Consider the following 24481-nt stretch of genomic DNA (forward strand, 5'->3'; position numbering starts at 1 on the left):
ATCCTCATCCACACCAACCAGCTGACTGGATAGCTACATCCAAGATCAACAGTTGACCCAATGAAGAGTCTGGCTTTACTTAATGCTCGCTCAACAATTTCATTTGACCATAACACATAGGAGCAGAATTATGCCTTTCAGCCATTGAATCTGTTCTGCCACTTGGATGAGGGCTAGTATATTTTCCCTCTCCACTGTATTCTCCTGCTTTTCCCCATGGTACCCTTATTCTCTATCTTCCAATTTTCAACTTAATCCAATGTGATAATCAAATTTGGCATTTCAGAACCAATGTCAGGAATGAAAACTAGAAGAAAAATATATATGATGAACATGTTAATGGTGTGCATGCATTGCAGGATGAAAAACAAGACCTGTCAGAGGATAGACAAGCACTCTTGATGGCTCTTGATGGTCAATGGCCATCTAGCAAACATGGGCCACGAAGCACAGAAAGGGCATCCCTAGCATCGTAGCTTGGTCTGGCCATTCACTGCAACAGAACTTCCCCCAGCCATCTTGGATCTCACCATGCCGCTGGATCCAAGAGGGGATGTCGAGAGGGTGGGTCTGGACCCGTGCAACCCCCTACTCACCTAAAATCCATTCACATACATGCTGTTCCTTTCTCATATCAAACCCCACAAACTGACTGAAAGGAATAATCATCATCCTATGGGATGGATAGCCAACAGAATCAAAGTCATTCAGAGTGAATGGGCCCTTCAGCCTACTTATTTCTCATCCACAATAACCGAATTTGCCAGCATTAGGTCCATATCTTTCTTTGCCTTGCCTATTTAAGCACCGGTCTAAATGTTTCTTAATGATTACATTGGACTTCACCACCTCCTCTGGCAGTGAGTTTCACATATCAATTTAACTACATAAATTTGATTGTTACTATTTAATACCAAGGATTCGTGCAGTTACACATTTCTTAGTAGGCCTTATACCATTTCTTTTGGAGAGACTGGGGAAATATGCACAGACAACATGGTTCAGGTCTGTCATACCATCACATAAATGGTGTGCGGGGCACATCACCTTCAATGAATGAAAGTCACACCTCTCTAAGTCATTTCAACGCTATAGCTTGAACTTTTCAGCAAATAAGAGTGTCCCAGCCATGGACCAAATGTGATTCAATTCATTGAAACTTTCCCCAACCACAAGACATTTCAGCGATCAGAAATGCCATGCCATGGTATCATCTATTGCCAGAAACACATGGTGCAGACTAACCCAAAAGGTTTAGATAGCAAAAGATAGGAAAAGTTTATGAGGATTATATGGTAGCCAGGAAGGAACTTAAAGGACTTAAGGCCTTGGCAAGTAGGATTAAGGAAAACCCTAAGGTGTTCCATACATACTGTATGTGAAGAATAGAAGGATGACTAGAACGAAGACAGGGCTGCTTAAGGAGGCAATGTGCTTAAGGAGGCAGGTAGGGGAGGTCCTAAATGGATACTTTGCTTCAGTGTTCACCAGAGAGAGAGGGACCTTGGTCAACATGAGGTCAGAATAGAACAAGCATGTTGGGGTTAAGAGAAAGAAAATGCTGGATCTTTTTAAAAACATTAGGATTGATCAATTCCTGGAATCAGACAAGATATACCCCAGGTTACACTAGGAAGCAAGGGAAGAGATTGCCAGGGTGTTGGCAATGATCCTTGAAGCCTCCATGGAGAGGTACTGGAGGATTGGAGAATGGTAAATGTGGTCCCCTTCTTTAAAAAAGGTAAAAGGAAGAATCCTGGGAATTATAGACCAGTGAGTTGTATGTCAGTGAGTCTAACTATTGGAGAGGATACTTCAGGGGAGGGTTTACAAGGACTTAGAGAAGTATTGCCTTCTCAGGTAGTCAGCATGGGTTGTGAGGAGTAGGTCATGCCTCAAGAGCCTAATTTAGTTTTCTGAGCAAGTAACAAAAGAGATTGATGAACGTAGGGTGGTAGATGCAATGTTCATGGATTTTAGAAGGTATTTTACAATGAAAGTCTTGAGGCCTAGAACCTTGTGCTTTCAGAATTGGTTTTCCTGCAGAAAGCAGAGGGCAGTAATAGATGGAACACATTCTTTCTGGAGGTCAGTGACTCGTGGAATTTCGTGGGGATCTGTTCTGGTACCCCTACTGTTGGCGATTTTTATAAATTACCTGGACGAGAAAGAAGAGGGATGGGTCAGTAATTTTGCAGCTGACATGAAGATTAACTAGAACACTATTAGCTAGAAGAACCATTTTACTTAAATGAAAACATTCTGATCTCCTACATTATTTCAATGGCTTTCTCATGTTATGTATTTCTTAAATCTAGAAGAAATCAGAAGGCGTACTTTAGATTCAACTACTAAATTTGAAGAAAGATGGAAACCATTTATTGATTACTTTCATGGGATATAACTGGTGTTATTCTATGAATTAACTCTTCCTTTCCAGAAATAATATAATTTTTGCTGTTTTTGTCATCTGTAGGTATGGACCGGAGCGATGTTTTAAACTATTCCACTGATCCTCGGGATAGGCCGCTCATTTTTTTAGTAGATTAGTTGGCTTTTTATAATACACATTAAAATTAATTATTAATCTCTGTTTTCTTTGTTAGGATAATTATCTCTGATATGTCACATTTTCACTCTGAATTTATATATAATAATTATACTACGTAGACTTGGGCAGACCATTTTAATTGTGTTGTAGAGGGTGCATAGGAAGTTTGCCAGGACACTGTCTGGATTAGAGAACATCTCATCAGGGAAGATTAACAGAGCTAGGGCTTTTCTCTTTGGAGCGAAGAAGGATGAGAGATGACTTAATAGAGGTTTATAAGATCATGGGAGGCATAGATAAGGTGAGAGGAGGAAAGTTTAGGGGTGGCATTAGGGTAACTTTTTTTTTTTTTACACAGAGAGTGGTGGGTGTCTGGAATGCATTACCGAAGGTGGAGGTGGAAGCAGGTACAATAGGGGCATTTAAAAGACTTAGACAGGCACATGGGTGCAAGAAAAATAGAGGGTTATGGGTGTCAAGCAGGGAAGGTTTCGTTTATATAGGTTGGCACAACATTGAGGGTGGAGGGCCTGAACTGTGCTAGAATATTCTGTTTTATGGATTCACTAACATAATCAAACTTCAGAGTTTGTTCCACATGATTACATCATGATGAAAAACATTGCATTTGTACTGATTTATTAAATACACCTAACATGAAAAGATGGCTTCACTGTTGGGATGCAGAGTAATAAACTTAATCAGTCAGGTATTCAATGCATGACAACCAATAAAATGATTCTCAACAGGTAAGTTTATCATGCAGGCATCACAGCAAAGCTCAGCCCTAATCCTCAACAGGAATAGTCTCATTGGAGCAAGTGACAAATTGAACATGATATTTTTTTGCTCAAAAAACAACTATGCAAATATGCTTGGCCAATAAAAGAAGTTTTGTAAATTTTAAATAGAAGAAATGGAGAGGTAAGAGGTAAAGGCATTTCGGAAGGGAATTTCGCTGAAGCTTTGTGGATCGTCAAGTAAACTGGCAGCTAATTTCATACTTGGAGAGTATCGTTGCAGGAGGAAGTGGAAGGATGAGTACAAAGGTGATGGGGGCTAGAGAGCAGTGACAGAGAAAGTGTAGGTTTGACGGACAGATTTTTGCAAGGGGCTAAGTTTCAAGGTTATTATGCAGAATGCAAATGGTGTGATGTGGAAGAGGTTCCAATCCATTGTGAACAGACTGGCATTTCCACATCAACTTCAGAACCTCGTCATTCCATAGGACTCTACAGCTAATGATGTCTGAAGTACACATGATATTGTAAACAATAGCTAATTTTTACACAGCAAATTCATACATACAGAAATTAGATATTAATGGATGATCTGCCAGTTAGATGACTGAAGAATAAATATTGGTTAAGACATTACAAAGATGTCCCCAGTTCTTTGCTGAAATATAGAGATAGGATTAATTTTGAATGCTTAAGAAAGTATTAGTATAACATATCTATTCATTCCTTGTACAAATCTTGACCTTTAAGGCAGAACATTATTGATTGAAATCTCACTCTGGAACTTGAGTTCATAATCCAGGCACACTTCAAGACAGCCCTTCTGGAATGGTGCACTATTAAATTTTATCCACAGGTGAAACATGACTCCCAAGTGCATCTGTCTGTTAAAGTGAAAGTCAAGTGAAAAAAAACCTTGGCATTATGAGGAACACAAAGCAAGTCTTCTCAGTGTATGGTGGAACAATCTTCCCTCAAAATGCACTAGCTAAGGACTGATACTAAATTTAAACTGGCCGTCTAACTTAGCTACCATACTATGTCTGTAACTTGGACTTTAACATCCCTTACAGTAGCTGCCTCCGAACAACTGGCCGTCTAACTTAGCTACCATACTATGTCTGCAACTTGGACTTTAACATCCCTTACAGTAGCTGCCTCTGGACAACTGGCCGTCTAACTTAGCTACCATACTATGTCTGCAACTTGGACTTTAACACCCCTGACAGTAGCTGCCTCTGGACAACTGGCAGTCTAACTTAGCTACCATACTATGTCTGCAACTTGGACTTTAACACCCCTGACAGTAGCTGCCTCTGGACAACTGGCTGTCTAACTTAGCTACCATACTATGTCTGCAACTTGGACTTTAACATCCCTGACAGTAGCTGCCTCTGGACAACTGGCCGTCTAACTTAGCTACCATACTATGTCTGTAACTTGGACTTTAACATCCCTGACAGTAGCTGCCTCTGGACATCTGGCCGTCTAACTTAGCTACCATACTATGTCTGTAACTTGGACTTTAACATCCCTTACAGTAGCTGCCTCTGGACAAGTGGCCGTCTAACTTAGCTACCATACTATATCTGCAACTTGGACTTTAACACCCCTTACAGTAGCTGCCTCTGGACAACTGGCCGTCTAACTTAGCTACCATACTATGTCTACAACTTGGACTTTAACATCCCTTACAGTAGCTGTCTCTGGACAACTGGCCGTCTAACTTAGCTACCATACTATGTCTGCAACTTGGACTTTAACATCCCTTACAGTAGCTGCCTCTGGACAACTGGCCGTCTAACTTAGCTACCATACTATATCTGCAACTTGGACTTTAACACCCCTTACAGTAGCTGCCTCTGGACAACTGGCCGTCTAACTTAGCTACCATACTATGTCTGCAACTTGGACTTTAACATCCCTTACAGTAGCTGCCTCTGGACAACTGGCCGTCTAACCTAGCTACCATACTATGTCTGCAACTTGGACTTTAACATCCCTTACAGTAGCTGCCTCTGGACAACTGGCCGTCTAACTTAGCTACCATACTAGGTCTGTAACTTGGACTTTAACATCCCTGACAGTAGCTGCCTCTGGACAATGGCCGTCTAACTTAGCTACCATACTATGTCTGTAACTTGGACTTTAACATCCCTGACAGTAGCTGCCTCTGGACAACTGGCCGTCTAACTTAGCTACCATACTATGTCTGTAACTTGGACTTTAACATCCCTGACAGTAGCTGCCTCTGGACAACTGGCCGTCTAACTTAGCTACCATACTAGGTCTGTAACTTGGACTTTAACATCCCTGACAGTAGCTGCCTCTGGACAATGGCCGTCTAACTTAGCTACCATACTATGTCTGTAACTTGGACTTTAACATCCCTGACAGTAGCTGCCTCTGGACAACTGGCCGTCTAACTTAGCTACCATACGATGTCTGTAACTTGGACTTTAACATCCCTTACAGTAGCTGCCTCTGGACAAGTGGCCGTCTAACTTAGCTACCATACTATGTCTGCAACTTGGACTTTAACATCCCTGACAGTAGCTGCCTCTGGACAACTGGCCGTCTAACTTAGCTACCATACTATGTCTGTAACTTGGACTTTAACATCCCTGACAGTAGCTGCCTCTGGACAACTGGCCGTCTAACTTAGCTACCATACTAGGTCTGTAACTTGGACTTTAACATCCCTGACAGTAGCTGCCTCTGGACAAGTGGCCGTCTAACTTAGCTACCATATTATGTCTGCAACTTGGACTTTAACATCCCTGACAGTAGCTGCCTCTGGACAACTGGCAGTCTAACTTAGCTATCATACTATGTCTGTAACTTGGACTTTAACATCCCTGACAGTAGCTGCCTCTGGACAAGTGGCCGTCTAAATTAGCTACCATATTATGTCTGCAACTTGGACTTTTACATCCCTGACAGTAGCTGCCTCTGGACAACTGGCAGTCTAACTTAGCTATCATACTATGTCTGTAACTTGGACTTTAACATCCCTGACAGTAGCTGCCTCTGGACAACTGGCCATTTAACTTAGCTACCATACTATGTCTGTAATTTGGACTTTAACATCCCTGACAGTAGCTGCCTCTGGACAACTGGCCGTCTAACTTAGCTGCCATACTAGGTCTGTAACTTGGACTTTAACATCCCTGACAGTAGCTGCCTCTGGACAACTGGCCGTCTAACTTAGCTACCATACTAGGTCTGTAACTTGGACTTTAACATCCCTGACAGTAGCTGCCTCTGGACAATGGCCGTCTAACTTAGCTACCATACTATGTCTGTAACTTGGACTTTAACATCCCTGACAGTAGCTGCCTCTGGACAACTGGCCGTCTAACTTAGCTACCATACTATGTCTGTAACTTGGACTTTAACATCCCTGACAGTAGCTGCCTCTGGACAACTGGCCGTCTAACTTAGCTACCATACTAGGTCTGTAACTTGGACTTTAACATCCCTGACAGTAGCTGCCTCTGGACAATGGCCGTCTAACTTAGCTACCATACTATGTCTGTAACTTGGACTTTAACATCCCTGACAGTAGCTGCCTCTGGACAACTGGCCGTCTAACTTAGCTACCATACGATGTCTGTAACTTGGACTTTAACATCCTTTACAGTAGCTGCCTCTGGACAAGTTGCCGTCTAACTTAGCTACCATACTATGTCTGTGTAATGGAGGATTAAAACCATGTACTCAGATGCTTTTTGCTTATGTGGAACTGACGACACTGGGTCCACACGCAGGTCACCTTACTTTCAGAACTAGCAGATGTAATTAAACTCAGCCATGGGGACTTATCTGAAGATACACTTTGAAATGGAATTCCACCGTGAGGCCCAGGGAAAGCAGTTGTCAAATACGACACTCTGAAATTGACGTATTGGTCACAACCTGTCTTGCTCAAGAAGTTTTAATGAGTCCTTGTATCTACGAGATAAACCAGGATATCATAGCATCCTGCTCCATAATAATTAATCTTCTAAATTGTAGAATAGTATGCTCAGCTTTGATTTTGACTGACAAATGTTAGAGGGAGTGGGTGCATGATTAATTGTTTTTGGGGTATAAAAGTCTGTGGTCCTGCTGCTGAAGTTTAGACTCTCCGAGGGGTGGGAACACCCCTTGTCAAGAAGGAAGAACAGCCAGAGTCCAAGCAACGTCCCGGTCGGGGGAGGTGGAGAAGCTGCTACCAGCGCCCTGACAACCTACTACAAGTGTGCAGTTGTTGCCTCGCTTCGGCAGTTGGGACCAGTCCAAGCGTTGATAAGTATAGTTGGGAAGGGCTTGCATATTGTAGTGTGAAATCAGCTTTTGAATTAGTAATAAACATTTGTATAAACTGAACTGCTCTCGGTGTGTGTGTCTATTTTCTTTCGGTAGCTAAAACACTGTGACCAATCTAAAATGAACAAAATGAGAGGTATAAGTTTACCCAAGACAATTGGCGCTGCGAGCAGGGTTGGTCTCAAGATGTTTCGCCGAAAGAAAGAGGTGAGCCCTGAGCAGTTCTTGATTCCTGGATGGACTTCCAAAGACGATGGGTTTGGCATGTTGGCCAATACCCTGTCTTTGTTGGGACCACCCATTAGTTGGGATGAGAAGTTAGACTCATCAAGTGCACCTCTGGGAGAGCGGGTTGCCACTCTCCTTCGAGAAAGTAAATTTCCTGATAAAAAGGGAATGCTGACGAATGGTTTTTGGTTGCTGGCCACAGCATTACGCCACTCCGTTCAGCGTGAAGCAGAATTAATTCAAAGAGAAGTAGAATCTCAGTGCAAAAGAAAGCAATTAGAGGAGGAGCTAGAAGTCCTGCGACAATGCTGTTCCATGATGAGCGAGATTGTTCGTACCAGTCAGGACAGAGTCAAAGAATGGGAAGATAAGCATGTCCAAATGATTTGCCGTAATATTAAACTCCGGCAGCAGCTCTGTGCAGATAAGGAAAGGCATGGAGTAGAACCCGATCCATATCGTATTCATGCCATGATAAGGAATGGTGACGATCCTGATGTAATTGAGGATTGGGATGGGAATATCTGGAATGACAATGGTAATAATGCAGATACTCCTCAGCATGTGTCTAACATACTACCCTCTCCATCTGCTGTTCATGCCCGCCCTATAAGGCAGCAGATTTCCCAAACAGACAGAAGGGGGGATGATGTAAGGGTAGAGATGGAAGGGATAGATACCCCGGTTTCCCATGTGGACCCAGGGGAAAATACCCAAACCCCTGCTTATGCTCTATGGCCTACTCCCTCTGTTGGATGGCCTCCACCTCCTCCCCTAGACTGGGTGGAGGACCCTGTGAGCCAAAGTGGGAACAGGGGTCGGAAGGAGTCAATGATCCGTGATTTCTCTGTAAAAGAGCTGGCTGCCATTGGAGATCGATTTAGGCAAAAAGCAGGGGAACATCATCCCCAGCTGCTGAGTCCTCCTGGCCCAGCTGTGCTTTCTGCTCCCACTGCTGCTTCTATCGAGCTGGCTTCTCCTGCTCCAGTTACTCATGATGAGGTAAAACAATGGGTTAAACAGGCTCTTAAAGATAACAATAGCATGTGGTCCTGGAAGCCCCCGAACCCTTCTGAAGCCTGAAGGTGTGGGCAGGATTCCCGTGTCTACTCCATCGAGACACGGCGCACACACGGGGATCCGCGGCCCTACATACCGTTAACAATCCACTGGGGTGGGGGTAATGATCGCCAATACTTGGCTTTGGTCGACACCGGTGCAGAGCACTCGGTGATTCCTGGTAATCCAGACCTCTGGACTGGACCGGCCTTTCGAATAGAGGGGTTGGGAGGAGCGGTCATCCTGGCAAAGGAAATAAAAGTCTGTGCCATGGTGGGTGATAGCCCTTCCCCTGTCTGGTTACATGCCCTGGTGGCTGCTACTGACGAGTGTATCCTGGGTATTAATATGTTGGCCGGTATGGCCCTTAATACTAGCCAAGGGGGATTTGAATTTGGAATTCGAACTATTACAAAAAAACTAGTAGTGGGTCAGGCTAAGTGGGATCCTGTGATGGTGCCAGCCCCCATGAAACCAGTGTGCATTCCACAATATCATCTCCCTGGGGGGCAGGAAGAGATTACTGCCACCATCGATGCTCTGCAAGAAGAAGGGGTAGTGAGGCCCGCAACGTCGCCCTTTAATAGCCCTGTTTGGCCGGTCCAGAAGCCGGACGGCTCCTGGAGAATGACAGTTGATTATCGTTTTTTGAACAAACATACCCCACCACTTGCTTCAGCAGTTCCGGACATTGTCACTCTTATTGAAAACATTGCTACTGGGAACTCAGGAACATGGTATGCTGTCATTGATCTTGCTAACGCCTTCTTCAGTATTCTTATAGCTGAGGACTCACAGGATCAGTTCGCCTTTACCTGGAAGGGGCACCAGTATACCTTCACCCACCTTCCAGTATCGCCTTCCCTCTCAATTCACCATTATATTGATGATGTGGCCTCCTGGAGCCTCTGGCAGAAACAAGAGGGTCGCCGAGTCCCACTGGGATTCTGGTCACGTACCATGCCTGAGGCTGCCACTCGTTATTCTGTTTTTGAACAACAGTTACTAGCCTGTTACTGGGCCCTGCTAGAGACTGAAAGAATGACAGGTGATGCAGATGTTCAATTGCGACCTGCACTTCCTATAATGAATTGGGTCCTGGCTAATGATGCTAATCTAAAGATCCGGCGGGCTCAGCAGTCTTCTATTGTTAAATGGAAGTGGTATATTCAGAGTCGTGCGACCAGAGGGCCTGAAGGGGTGGGCCGCATACACGAACAGGTGGCTTACCATCCCAGGTCAGGAACTCAGTTATCGGAGGAGGGGGATGGTGGCTCCAGTCAGTATGCTGAGTTGAAGGCAGTCACTTTACCACTAGATCCCCATGATCACCCTCTTCGCCTGTTTACTGATTCCTGGGCTTTGGCTAATGGACTTGTGGTATGGATGCCTGATTTGCAAAAGAACAACTGGATGATACATGACCGCCCAGTATGGGGCAAAGAGTTGTGGCAGCTGTTGTGGGATGCTTCCCACCATCGTGAGATAACCGTTTATCACGTTGATGCCCATACCAATATGGCGACTAACATGGCTCAACATAATGCAGTAGCAGATCAGCTTGCCACTATCAGCTGTGCTGATACCGTCCCCCTGGCTCGATGGGCACATGAACAGAGTGGTCATTTGGGGGAGAAGGGATCAGCTATGTGGTCCCGTACACATGCTTTATCCATCCATAAGGATGATGTCCGCATGGTCATATGTACATGCCCAGAATGTCAGCTTGTGAAGTTCCATACCGTTCCACCTGGTCCGCATGGCCGAATAAAACGGGGTGCTCACTCAGCTGCGGTCTGGCAAATTGATTACATAGGCCCCATGCTAGACTGCATGGGTAAATATTACGTCCTAGTAATGGTTGACACCTTTTCGGGCCTGGTTTTTACTTTTCCCACCAAGACGGCTGACCAAGCTAGCACTATCCAAGGACAAAACCATTTGATTTATCGTTATGATGTTCCAGAGGAGATTCACTCTGATAATGGCTCGCACTTCTCCGGGAAAGCAATCTGTGATTGGGCAAATGACAACGGTATTTTATGGGTCCACCATATTCCTTATTACCCGCAGGCTGCCGGGTTAGTTGAACAAATGAACAGCTTACTGAAGGAACAAATTCATTTGTTAACATCACTGGGGACCCAGAAGGGATGGTGCCATGTGCTGCAGCAGGCAGTCGACAATTTGAATCATCGCCCTTTAAAAGGAGGTACTCCTTTCCACCGACTTCTTCATGCTCCTGAATTACAGCCTATTCCAGAGGAAAAACAGTCATTGCCCCCCATTCCCGAACTAGAGAATGTTGGACAAAAGGTATGGGTGGCACCACCAGGTAGTGGCCCTCCTGTAAAAGGGGAAATAGTGACACCTGCCCAGGGTAACACTCGGTGGGTAGCTAATGAGGGACAGGATGATTTAGTCTGTTTAAACACTGAACGCTTATGGTATCGTGAGTGACATGTGTCAGGCTTCTTTGTTCCAGGTTCTCCATTTTACACTCCTGGTGATCTGGCTTAACAGCTGCTTTGATGCCAGCAATTGGATTTGTAATGTCGAGGACGTTCCAAGGGAGTTCCCCGTGGGAAACACGGTCCGATGCATTACACCAAGGAAGTCCTCAGTCACCAGCCTCAAGTGCAGCTTATATAAATATGTTATTGTTCAGCATGTTTCAAAATCTGTTCGTGAGCTCCAGTACCTGGGTATTGTGGCCAACAAGGATAATTTGAGCCTTGGTTGGAATCCTTTCTCATGGCTAACTGCTACATTTGGGGGAGTGGGCCACACTATCCTCCGTTGGTTGCTCGCGTCATTGCTTATCTTTGTAATTGTTGTTTTGATTTCTCTTTTTTCGCTCCCTCTGTACTCAAATACTGGTTAGGCCTCGCAAATGACAGATTGTGACCAAGGGGTGGAATGTAATGGAGGATTAAAACCATGTACTCAGATGCTTTTTGCTTATGTGGAACTGACGACACTGGGTCCACACGCAGGTCACCTTACTTTCAGAACTAGCAGATGTAATTAAACTCAGCCATGGGGACTTATCTGAAGATACACTTTGAAATGGAATTCCACCGTGAGGCCCAGGGAAAGCAGTTGTCAAATACGACACTCTGAAATTGACGTATTGGTCACAACCTGTCTTGCTCAAGAAGTTTTAATGAGTCCTTGTATCTACGAGATAAACCAGGATATCATAGCATCCTGCTCCATAATAATTAATCTTCTAAATTGTAGAATAGTATGCTCAGCTTTGATTTTGACTGACAAATGTTAGAGGGAGTGGGTGCATGATTAATTGTTTTTGGGGTATAAAAGTCTGTGGTCCTGCTGCTGAAGTTTAGACTCTCCGAGGGGTGGGAACACCCCTTGTCAAGAAGGAAGAACAGCCAGAGTCCAAGCAACGTCCCGGTCGGGGGAGGTGGAGAAGCTGCTACCAGCGCCCTGACAACCTACTACAAGTGTGCAGTTGTTGCCTCGCTTCGGCAGTTGGGACCAGTCCAAGCGTTGATAAGTATAGTTGGGAAGGGCTTGCATATTGTAGTGTGAAATCAGCTTTTGAATTAGTAATAAACATTTGTATAAACTGAACTGCTCTCGGTGTGTGTGTCTATTTTCTTTCGGTAGCTAAAACACTGTGACCAATCTAAAATGAACAAAATGAGAGGTATAAGTTTACCCAAGACAGTCTGCAACTTGGACTTTAACATCCCTGACAGTAGCTGCCTCTGGACAAGTGGCCGTCTAACTTAGCTACCATATTATGTCTGCAACTTGGACTTTAACATCCCTGACAGTAGCTGCCTCTGGACAACTGGCAGTCTAACTTAGCTATCATACTATGTCTGTAATTTGGACTTTAACATCCCTGACAGTAGCTGCCTCTGGACAACTGGCAGTCTAACTTAGCTATCATACTATGTCTGTAACTTGGACTTTAACATCCCTGACAGTAGCTGCCTCTGGACAACTGGCCGTCTAACTTAGCTACCATACTATGTCTGTAATTTGGACTTTAACATCCCTGACAGTAGCTGCCTCTGGACAACTGGCCGTCTAACTTAGCTACCATACTAGGTCTGTAACTTGGACTTTAACATCCCTGACAGTAGCTGCCTCTGGACAATGGCCGTCTAACTTAGCTACCATACTATGTCTGTAACTTGGACTTTAACATCCCTGACAGTAGCTGCCTCTGGACAACTGGCCGTCTAACTTAGCTACCATACTATGTCTGAAACTTGGACTTTAACATCCCTGACAGTAGCTGCCTCTGGACAACTGGCCGTCTAACTTAGCTACCATACTAGGTCTGTAACTTGGACTTTAACATCCCTGACAGTAGCTGCCTCTGGACAATGGCCGTCTAACTTAGCTACCATACTAGGTCTGTAACTTGGACTTTAACATCCCTGACAGTAGCTGCCTCTGGACAATGGCCGTCTAACTTAGCTACCATACTATGTCTGCAACTTGGACTTTAACATCCCTGACAGTAGCTGCCTCCGGACAAGTGGCCGTCTAACTTAGCTACCATATTATGTCTGCAACTTGGACTTTAACATCCCTGACAGTAGCTGCCTCTGGACAACTGGCAGTCTAACTTAGCTATCATACTATGTCTGTAACTTGGACTTTAACATCCATGACAGTAGCTGCCTCTGGACAAGTGGCCGTCTAACTTAGCTACCATATTATGTCTGCAACTTGGACATTTACATCCCTGACAGTAGCTGCCTCTGGACAACTGGCAGTCTAACTTAGCTATCATACTATGTCTGTAACTTGGACTTTAACATCCCTGACAGTAGCTGCCTCTGGACAACTGGCCATTTAACTTAGCTACCATACTATGTCTGTAATTTGGACTTTAACATCCCTGACAGTAGCTGCCTCTGGACAACTGGCCGTCTAACTTAGCTACCATACTAGGTCTGTAACTTGGACTTTAACATCCCTGACAGTAGCTGCCTCTGGACAATGGCCGTCTAACTTAGCTACCATACTATGTCTGTAACTTGGACTTTAACATCCCTGACAGTAGCTGCCTCTGGACAACTGGCCGTCTAACTTAGCTACCATACGATGTCTGTAACTTGGACTTTAACATCCCTTACAGTAGCTGCCTCTGGACAACTGGCCGTCTAACTTAGCTACCATACTATGTCTGCAACTTGGACTTTAACATCCCTTACAGTAGCTGCCTCTGGACAAGTGGCCGTCTAACTTAGCTACCATACTATATCTGCAACTTGGACTTTAACACCCCTTACAGTAGCTGCCTCTGGACAACTGGCCGTCTAACTTAGCTACCATACGATGTCTGTAACTTGGACTTTAACATCCCTTACAGTAGCTGCCTCTGGACAAGTTGCCGTCTAACTTAGCTACTATACTATGTCTGCAACTTGGACTTTAACATCCCTGACAGTAGCTGCCTCTGGACAAGTGGCCGTCTAACTTAGCTACCATATTATGTCTGCAACTTGGACTTTAACATCCCTGACAGTAGCTGCCTCTGGACAACTGGCAGTCTAACTTAGCTATCATACTATGTCTGTAATTTGGACTTTAACATCCCTGACAGTAGCTGCCTCTGGACAACTGGCAGTCTAACTTAGCTATCATACTATGTCTGTAACTTGGACTTTAACATCCCTGACAGTAGCTGCCTCTGGACAACTGGCCATTTAACTTAGCTACCATACTATGTCTGTAATTTGGACTTTAACATCCCTGACAGTAGCTGCCTCTGGACAACTGGCCGTCTAACTTAGCTACCATACTAGGTCTGTAACTTGGACTTTAACATCCCTGACAGTAGCTGCCTCTGGACAATGGCCGTCTAACTTAGCTACCATACTATGTCTGTAACTTGGACTTTAACATCCCTGACAGTAGCTGCCTCTGGACAACTGGCCGTCTAACTTAGCTACCATACTATGTCTGTAACTTGGACTTTAACATCCCTGACAGTAGCTGCCTCTGGACAACTGGCCGTCTAACTTAGCTACCATACTAGGTCTGTAACTTGGACTTTAACATCCCTGACAGTAGCTGCCTCTGGACAATGGCCGTCTAACTTAGCTACCATACTAGGTCTGTAACTTGGACTTTAACATCCCTGACAGTAGCTGCCTCTGGACAATGGCCGTCTAACTTAGCTACCATATTATGTCTGCAACTTGGACTTTAACATCCCTGACAGTAGCTGCCTCTGGACAACTGGCAGTCTAACTTAGCTATCATACTATGTCTGTAACTTGGACTTTAACATCCATGACAGTAGCTGCCTCTGGACAAGTGGCCGTCTAACTTAGCTACCATATTATGTCTGCAACTTGGACTTTTACATCCCTGACAGTAGCTGCCTCTGGACAACTGGCAGTCTAACTTAGCTATCATACTATGTCTGTAACTTGGACTTTAACATCCCTGACAGTAGCTGCCTCTGGACAACTGGCCATTTAACTTAGCTACCATACTATGTCTGTAATTTGGACTTTAACATCCCTGACAGTAGCTGCCTCTGGACAACTGGCCGTCTAACTTAGCTACCATACTAGGTCTGTAACTTGGACTTTAACATCCCTGACAGTAGCTGCCTCTGGACAATGGCCGTCTAACTTAGCTACCATACTATGTCTGTAATTTGGACTTTAACATCCCTGACAGTAGCTGCCTCTGGACAACTGGCCGTCTAACTTAGCTACCATACGATGTCTGTAACTTGGACTTTAACATCCCTTACAGTAGCTGCCTCTGGACAACTGGCCGTCTAACTTAGCTACCATACTATGTCTGCAACTTGGACTTTAACATCCCTTACAGTAGCTGCCTCTGGACAAGTGGCCGTCTAACTTAGCTACCATACTATATCTGCAACTTGGACTTTAACACCCCTTACAGTAGCTGCCTCTGGACAAGTGGCCGTCTAACTTAGCTACCATATTATGTCTGCAACTTGGACTTTAACATCCCTGACAGTAGCTGCCTCTGGACAACTGGCAGTCTAACTTAGCTATCATACTATGTCTGTAACTTGGACTTTAACATCCATGACAGTAGCTGCCTCTGGACAAGTGGCCGTCTAACTTAGCTACCATATTATGTCTGCAACTTGGACTTTTACATCCCTGACAGTAGCTGCCTCTGGACAACTGGCAGTCTAACTTAGCTATCATACTATGTCTGTAACTTGGACTTTAACATCCCTGACAGTAGCTGCCTCTGGACAACTGGCCATTTAACTTAGCTACCATACTATGTCTGTAATTTGGACTTTAACATCCCTGACAGTAGCTGCCTCTGGACAACTGGCCGTCTAACTTAGCTACCATACTAGGTCTGTAACTTGGACTTTAACATCCCTGACAGTAGCTGCCTCTGGACAATGGCCGTCTAACTTAGCTACCATACTATGTCTGTAACTTGGACTTTAACATCCCTGACAGTAGCTGCCTCTGGACAACTGGCCGCCTAACTTAGCTACCATACGATGTCTGTAACTTGGACTTTAACATCCCTTACAGTAGCTGCCTCTGGACAACTGGCCGTCTAACTTAGCTACCATACTATGTCTGCAACTTGGACTTTAACATCCCTTACAGTAGCTGCCTCTGGACAAGTGGCCGTCTAACTTAGCTACCATACTATATCTGCAACTTGGACTTTAACACCCCTTACAGTAGCTGCCTCTGGACAACTGGCCGTCTAACTTAGCTACCATACGATGTCTGTAACTTGGACTTTAACATCCCTTACAGTAGCTGCCTCTGGACAAGTTGCCGTCTAACTTAGCTACTATACTATGTCTGCAACTTGGACTTTAACATCCCTGACAGTAGCTGCCTCTGGACAAGTGGCCGTCTAACTTAGCTACCATATTATGTCTGCAACTTGGACTTTAACATCCCTGACAGTAGCTGCCTCTGGACAACTGGCAGTCTAACTTAGCTATCATACTATGTCTGTAATTTGGACTTTAACATCCCTGACAGTAGCTGCCTCTGGACAACTGGCAGTCTAACTTAGCTATCATACTATGTCTGTAACTTGGACTTTAACATCCCTGACAGTAGCTGCCTCTGGACAACTGGCCATTTAACTTAGCTACCATACTATGTCTGTAATTTGGACTTTAACATCCCTGACAGTAGCTGCCTCTGGACAACTGGCCGTCTAACTTAGCTACCATACTAGGTCTGTAACTTGGACTTTAACATCCCTGACAGTAGCTGCCTCTGGACAATGGCCGTCTAACTTAGCTACCATACTATGTCTGTAACTTGGACTTTAACATCCCTGACAGTAGCTGCCTCTGGACAACTGGCCGTCTAACTTAGCTACCATACTATGTCTGTAACTTGGACTTTAACATCCCTGACAGTAGCTGCCTCTGGACAACTGGCCGTCTAACTTAGCTACCATACTAGGTCTGTAACTTGGACTTTAACATCCCTGACAGTAGCTGCCTCTGGACAATGGCCGTCTAACTTAGCTACCATACTAGGTCTGTAACTTGGACTTTAACATCCCTGACAGTAGCTGCCTCTGGACAATGGCCGTCTAACTTAGCTACCATATTATGTCTGCAACTTGGACTTTAACATCCCTGACAGTAGCTGCCTCTGGACAACTGGCAGTCTAACTTAGCTATCATACTATGTCTGTAACTTGGACTTTAACATCCATGACAGTAGCTGCCTCTGGACAAGTGGCCGTCTAACTTAGCTACCATATTATGTCTGCAACTTGGACTTTTACATCCCTGACAGTAGCTGCCTCTGGACAACTGGCAGTCTAACTTAGCTATCATACTATGTCTGTAACTTGGACTTTAACATCCCTGACAGTAGCTGCCTCTGGACAACTGGCCATTTAACTTAGCTACCATACTATGTCTGTAATTTGGACTTTAACATCCCTGACAGTAGCTGCCTCTGGACAACTGGCCGTCTAACTTAGCTACCATACTAGGTCTGTAACTTGGACTTTAACATCCCTGACAGTAGCTGCCTCTGGACAATGGCCGTCTAACTTAGCTACCATACTATGTCTGTAATTTGGACTTTAACATCCCTGACAGTAGCTGCCTCTGGACAACTGGCCGTCTAACTTAGCTACCATACGATGTCTGTAACTTGGACTTTAACATCCCTTACAGTAGCTGCCTCTGGACAACTGGCCGTCTAACTTAGCTACCATACTATGTCTGCAACTTGGACTTTAACATCCCTTACAGTAGCTGCCTCTGGACAAGTGGCCGTCTAACTTAGCTACCATACTATATCTGCAACTTGGACTTTAACACCCCTTACAGTAGCTGCCTCTGGACAACTGGCCGTCTAACTTAGCTACCATACTATGTCTGCAACTTGGACTTTAACATCCCTTACAGTAGCTGCCTCTGGACAACTGGCCGTCTAACCTAGCTACCATACTATGTCTGCAACTTGGACTTTAACATCCCTTACAGTAGCTGCCTCTGGACAACTGGCCGTCTAACTTAGCTACCATACGATGTCTGTAACTTGGACTTTAACATTCCTTACAGTAGCTGCCTGTGGACAAGTGGCCGTCTAACTTAGCTACCATACTATGTCTGCAACTTGGACTTTAACATCCCTGACAGTAGCTGCCTCTGGACAAGTGGCCGTCTAACTTAGCTACCATATTATGTCTGCAACTTGGACTTTAACATCCCTGACAGTAGCTGCCTCTGGACAACTGGCAGTCTAACTTAGCTATCATACTATGTCTGTAACTTGGACTTTAACATCCCTGACAGTAGCTGCCTCTGGACAACTGGCCATTTAACTTAGCTACCATACTATGTCTGTAACTTGGACTTTAACATCCCTGACAGTAGCTGCCTCTGGACAACTGGCCGTCTAACTTAGCTACCAAACTAGGTCTGTAACTTGGACTTTAACATCCCTGACAGTAGCTGCCTCTGGACAATGGCCGTCTAACTTAGCTACCATACTATGTCTGTAACTTGGACTTTAACATCCCTGACAGTAGCTGCCTCTGGACAACTGGCCGTCTAACTTAGCTACCATACGATGTCTGTAACTTGGACTTTAACATCCCTTACAGTAGCTGTCTCTGGACAACTGGCCGTCTAACTTAGCTACCATACTATGTCTGCAACTTGGACTTTAACATCCCTTACAGTAGCTGCCTCTGGACAAGTGGCCGTCTAACTTAGCTACCATACTATATCTGCAACTTGGACTTTAACACCCCTTACAGTAGCTGCCTCTGGACAACTGGCCGTCTAACTTAGCTACCATACGATGTCTGTAACTTGGACTTTAACATCCCTTACAGTAGCTGCCTCTGGACAAGTTGCCGTCTAACTTAGCTACTATACTATGTCTGCAACTTGGACTTTAACATCCCTGACAGTAGCTGCCTCTGGACAAGTGGCCGTCTAACTTAGCTACCATATTATATCTGCAACTTGGACTTTAACATCCCTGACAGTAGCTGCCTCTGGACAACTGGCAGTCTAACTTAGCTATCATACTATGTCTGTAATTTGGACTTTAACATCCCTGACAGTAGCTGCCTCTGGACAACTGGCAGTCTAACTTAGCTATCATACTATGTCTGTAACTTGGACTTTAACATCCCTGACAGTAGCTGCCTCTGGACAACTGGCCATTTAACTTAGCTACCATACTATGTCTGTAATTTGGACTTTAACATCCCTGACAGTAGCTGCCTCTGGACAACTGGCCGTCTAACTTAGCTACCATACTAGGTCTGTAACTTGGACTTTAACATCCCTGACAGTAGCTGCCTCTGGACAATGGCCGTCTAACTTAGCTACCATACTATGTCTGTAACTTGGACTTTAACATCCCTGACAGTAGCTGCCTCTGGACAACTGGCCGTCTAACTTAGCTACCATACTATGTCTGTAACTTGGACTTTAACATCCCTGACAGTAGCTGCCTCTGGACAACTGGCCGTCTAACTTAGCTACCATACTAGGTCTGTAACTTGGACTTTAACATCCCTGACAGTAGCTGCCTCTGGACAATGGCCGTCTAACTTAGCTACCATACTAGGTCTGTAACTTGGACTTTAACATCCCTGACAGTAGCTGCCTCTGGACAATGGCCGTCTAACTTAGCTACCATATTATGTCTGCAACTTGGACTTTAACATCCCTGACAGTAGCTGCCTCTGGACAACTGGCAGTCTAACTTAGCTATCATACTATGTCTGTAACTTGGACTTTAACATCCATGACAGTAGCTGCCTCTGGACAAGTGGCCGTCTAACTTAGCTACCATATTATGTCTGCAACTTGGACTTTTACATCCCTGACAGTAGCTGCCTCTGGACAACTGGCAGTCTAACTTAGCTATCATACTATGTCTGTAACTTGGACTTTAACATCCCTGACAGTAGCTGCCTCTGGACAACTGGCCATTTAACTTAGCTACCATACTATGTCTGTAATTTGGACTTTAACATCCCTGACAGTAGCTGCCTCTGGACAACTGGCCGTCTAACTTAGCTACCATACTAGGTCTGTAACTTGGACTTTAACATCCCTGACAGTAGCTGCCTCTGGACAATGGCCGTCTAACTTAGCTACCATACTATGTCTGTAATTTGGACTTTAACATCCCTGACAGTAGCTGCCTCTGGACAACTGGCCGTCTAACTTAGCTACCATACGATGTCTGTAACTTGGACTTTAACATCCCTTACAGTAGCTGCCTCTGGACAACTGGCCGTCTAACTTAGCTACCATACTATGTCTGCAACTTGGACTTTAACATCCCTTACAGTAGCTGCCTCTGGACAAGTGGCCGTCTAACTTAGCTACCATACTATATCTGCAACTTGGACTTTAACACCCCTTACAGTAGCTGCCTCTGGACAACTGGCCGTCTAACTTAGCTACCATACTATGTCTGCAACTTGGACTTTAACATCCCTTACAGTAGCTGCCTCTGGACAACTGGCCGTCTAACCTAGCTACCATACTATGTCTGCAACTTGGACTTTAACATCCCTTACAGTAGCTACCTCTGGACAACTGGCCGTCTAACTTAGCTACCATACGATGTCTGTAACTTGGACTTTAACATCCCTTACAGTAGCTGCCTCTGGACAAGTGGCCGTCTAACTTAGCTACCATACTATGTCTGCAACTTGGACTTTAACATCCCTGACAGTAGCTGCCTCTGGACAAGTGGCCGTCTAACTTAGCTACCATATTATGTCTGCAACTTGGACTTTAACATCCCTGACAGTAGCTGCCTCTGGACAACTGGCAGTCTAACTTAGCTATCATACTATGTCTGTAACTTGGACTTTAACATCCCTGACAGTAGCTGCCTCTGGACAACTGGCCATTTAACTTAGCTACCATACTATGTCTGTAACTTGGACTTTAACATCCCTGACAGTAGCTGCCTCTGGACAACTGGCCGTCTAACTTAGCTACCATACTAGGTCTGTAACTTGGACTTTAACATCCCTGACAGTAGCTGCCTCTGGACAATGGCCGTCTAACTTAGCTACCATACTATGTCTGTAACTTGGACTTTAACATCCCTGACAGTAGCTGCCTCTGGACAACTGGCCGTCTAACTTAGCTACCATACTATGTCTGTAACTTGGACTTTAACATCCCTGACAGTAGCTGCCTCTGGACAACTGGCCGTCTAACTTAGCTACCATACTAGGTCTGTAACTTGGACTTTAACATCCCTGACAGTAGCTGCCTCTGGACAATGGCCGTCTAACTTAGCTACCATACTATGTCTGTAACTTGGACTTTAACATCCCTGACAGTAGCTGCCTCTGGACAACTGGCCGTCTAACTTAGCTACCATACGATGTCTGTAACTTGGACTTTAACATCCCTTACAGTAGCTGCCTCTGGACAAGTGGCCGTTTAACTTAGCTACCATACTATGTCTGCAACTTGGACTTTAACATCCCTGACAGCAGCTGCCTTTGGACAAGTGGCCGTCTAACTTAGCTACCATATTATGTCTGCAACTTGGACTTTAACATCCCTGACAGTAGCTGCCTCTGGACAACTGGCAGTCTAACTTAGCTATCATACTATGTCTGTAACTTGGACTTTAACATCCCTGACAGTAGCTGCCTCTGGACAAGTGGCCGTCTAAATTAGCTACCATATTATGTCTGCAACTTGGACTTTTACATCCCTGACAGTAGCTGCCTCTGGACAATGGCCGTCTAACTTAGCTACCATATTATGTCTGCAACTTGGACTTTAACATCCCTGACAGTAGCTGCCTCTGGACAACTGGCAGTCTAACTTAGCTATCATACTATGTCTGTAACTTGGACTTTAACATCCATGACAGTAGCTGCCTCTGGACAAGTGGCCGTCTAACTTAGCTACCATATTATGTCTGCAACTTGGACTTTTACATCCCTGACAGTAGCTGCCTCTGGACAACTGGCAGTCTAACTTAGCTATCATACTATGTCTGTAACTTGGACTTTAACATCCCTGACAGTAGCTGCCTCTGGACAACTGGCCATTTAACTTAGCTACCATACTATGTCTGTAATTTGGACTTTAACATCCCTGACAGTAGCTGCCTCTGGACAACTGGCCGTCTAACTTAGCTACCATACTAGGTCTGTAACTTGGACTTTAACATCCCTGACAGTAGCTGCCTCTGGACAATGGCCGTCTAACTTAGCTACCATACTATGTCTGTAATTTGGACTTTAACATCCCTGACAGTAGCTGCCTCTGGACAACTGGCCGTCTAACTTAGCTACCATACGATGTCTGTAACTTGGACTTTAACATCCCTTACAGTAGCTGCCTCTGGACAACTGGCCGTCTAACTTAGCTACCATACTATGTCTGCAACTTGGACTTTAACATCCCTTACAGTAGCTGCCTCTGGACAAGTGGCCGTCTAACTTAGCTACCATACTATATCTGCAACTTGGACTTTAACACCCCTTACAGTAGCTGCCTCTGGACAACTGGCCGTCTAACTTAGCTACCATACTATGTCTGCAACTTGGACTTTAACATCCCTTACAGTAGCTGCCTCTGGACAACTGGCCGTCTAACCTAGCTACCATACTATGTCTGCAACTTGGACTTTAACATCCCTTACAGTAGCTGCCTCTGGACAACTGGCCGTCTAACTTAGCTACCATACGATGTCTGTAACTTGGACTTTAACATCCCTTACAGTAGCTGCCTCTGGACAAGTGGCCGTCTAACTTAGCTACCATACTATGTCTGCAACTTGGACTTTAACATCCCTGACAGTAGCTGCCTCTGGACAAGTGGCCGTCTAACTTAGCTACCATATTATGTCTGCAACTTGGACTTTAACATCCCTGACAGTAGCTGCCTCTGGACAACTGGCAGTCTAACTTAGCTATCATACTATGTCTGTAACTTGGACTTTAACATCCCTGACAGTAGCTGCCTCTGGACAACTGGCCATTTAACTTAGCTACCATACTATGTCTGTAACTTGGACTTTAACATCCCTGACAGTAGCTGCCTCTGGACAACTGGCCGTCTAACTTAGCTACCATACTAGGTCTGTAACTTGGACTTTAACATCCCTGACAGTAGCTGCCTCTGGACAATGGCCGTCTAACTTAGCTACCATACTATGTCTGTAACTTGGACTTTAACATCCCTGACAGTAGCTGCCTCTGGACAACTGGCCGTCTAACTTAGCTACCATACGATGTCTGTAACTTGGACTTTAACATCCCTTACAGTAGCTGCCTCTGGACAACTGGCCGTCTAACTTAGCTACCATACTATGTCTGCAACTTGGACTTTAACATCCCTTACAGTAGCTGCCTCTGGACAAGTGGCCGTCTAACTTAGCTACCATACTATATCTGCAACTTGGACTTTAACACCCCTTACAGTAGCTGCCTCTGGACAACTGGCCGTCTAACTTAGCTACCATACGATGTCTGTAACTTGGACTTTAACATCCCTTACAGTAGCTGCCTCTGGACAAGTTGCCGTCTAACTTAGCTACTATACTATGTCTGCAACTTGGACTTTAACATCCCTGACAGTAGCTGCCTCTGGACAAGTGGCCGTCTAACTTAGCTACCATATTATGTCTGCAACTTGGACTTTAACATCCCTGACAGTAGCTGCCTCTGGACAACTGGCAGTCTAACTTAGCTATCATACTATGTCTGTAATTTGGACTTTAACATCCCTGACAGTAGCTGCCTCTGGACAACTGGCAGTCTAACTTAGCTATCATACTATGTCTGTAACTTGGACTTTAACATCCCTGACAGTAGCTGCCTCTGGACAACTGGCCATTTAACTTAGCTACCATACTATGTCTGTAATTTGGACTTTAACATCCCTGACAGTAGCTGCCTCTGGACAACTGGCCGTCTAACTTAGCTACCATACTAGGTCTGTAACTTGGACTTTAACATCCCTGACAGTAGCTGCCTCTGGACAATGGCCGTCTAACTTAGCTACCATACTATGTCTGTAACTTGGACTTTAACATCCCTGACAGTAGCTGCCTCTGGACAACTGGCCGTCTAACTTAGC

At 44.9% G+C, this 24481-nt stretch overlaps 1 protein-coding gene across 11 annotated transcripts in view; it reads right to left on the reverse strand.

The window, feature by feature from the left end:
* The window catches only part of LOC138737196 (serine/threonine-protein kinase MRCK alpha-like), a 653014-nt gene that overhangs the window by 209541 nt on the left and 418992 nt on the right, over positions 1–24481 (reverse strand). Inside the window, exon 1 of one of the 11 annotated variants that reach the window (XM_069887845.1) lies at positions 4069–4128. The exons of the other annotated variants lie outside the window; for them this stretch is intronic. Within the exon in view, the coding sequence (XP_069743946.1) occupies positions 4069–4086 (18 nt within the window). The 5' untranslated portion in view covers positions 4087–4128. Of the gene's footprint in view, positions 1–4068; positions 4129–24481 lie in introns of those variants that run through there. 11 annotated transcript variants of the gene reach the window in all.

The sequence above is a fragment of the Narcine bancroftii genome, chromosome 6, assembly GCF_036971445.1.
Source record: "Narcine bancroftii isolate sNarBan1 chromosome 6, sNarBan1.hap1, whole genome shotgun sequence".
NCBI lineage: Eukaryota > Metazoa > Chordata > Chondrichthyes > Torpediniformes > Narcinidae > Narcine > Narcine bancroftii.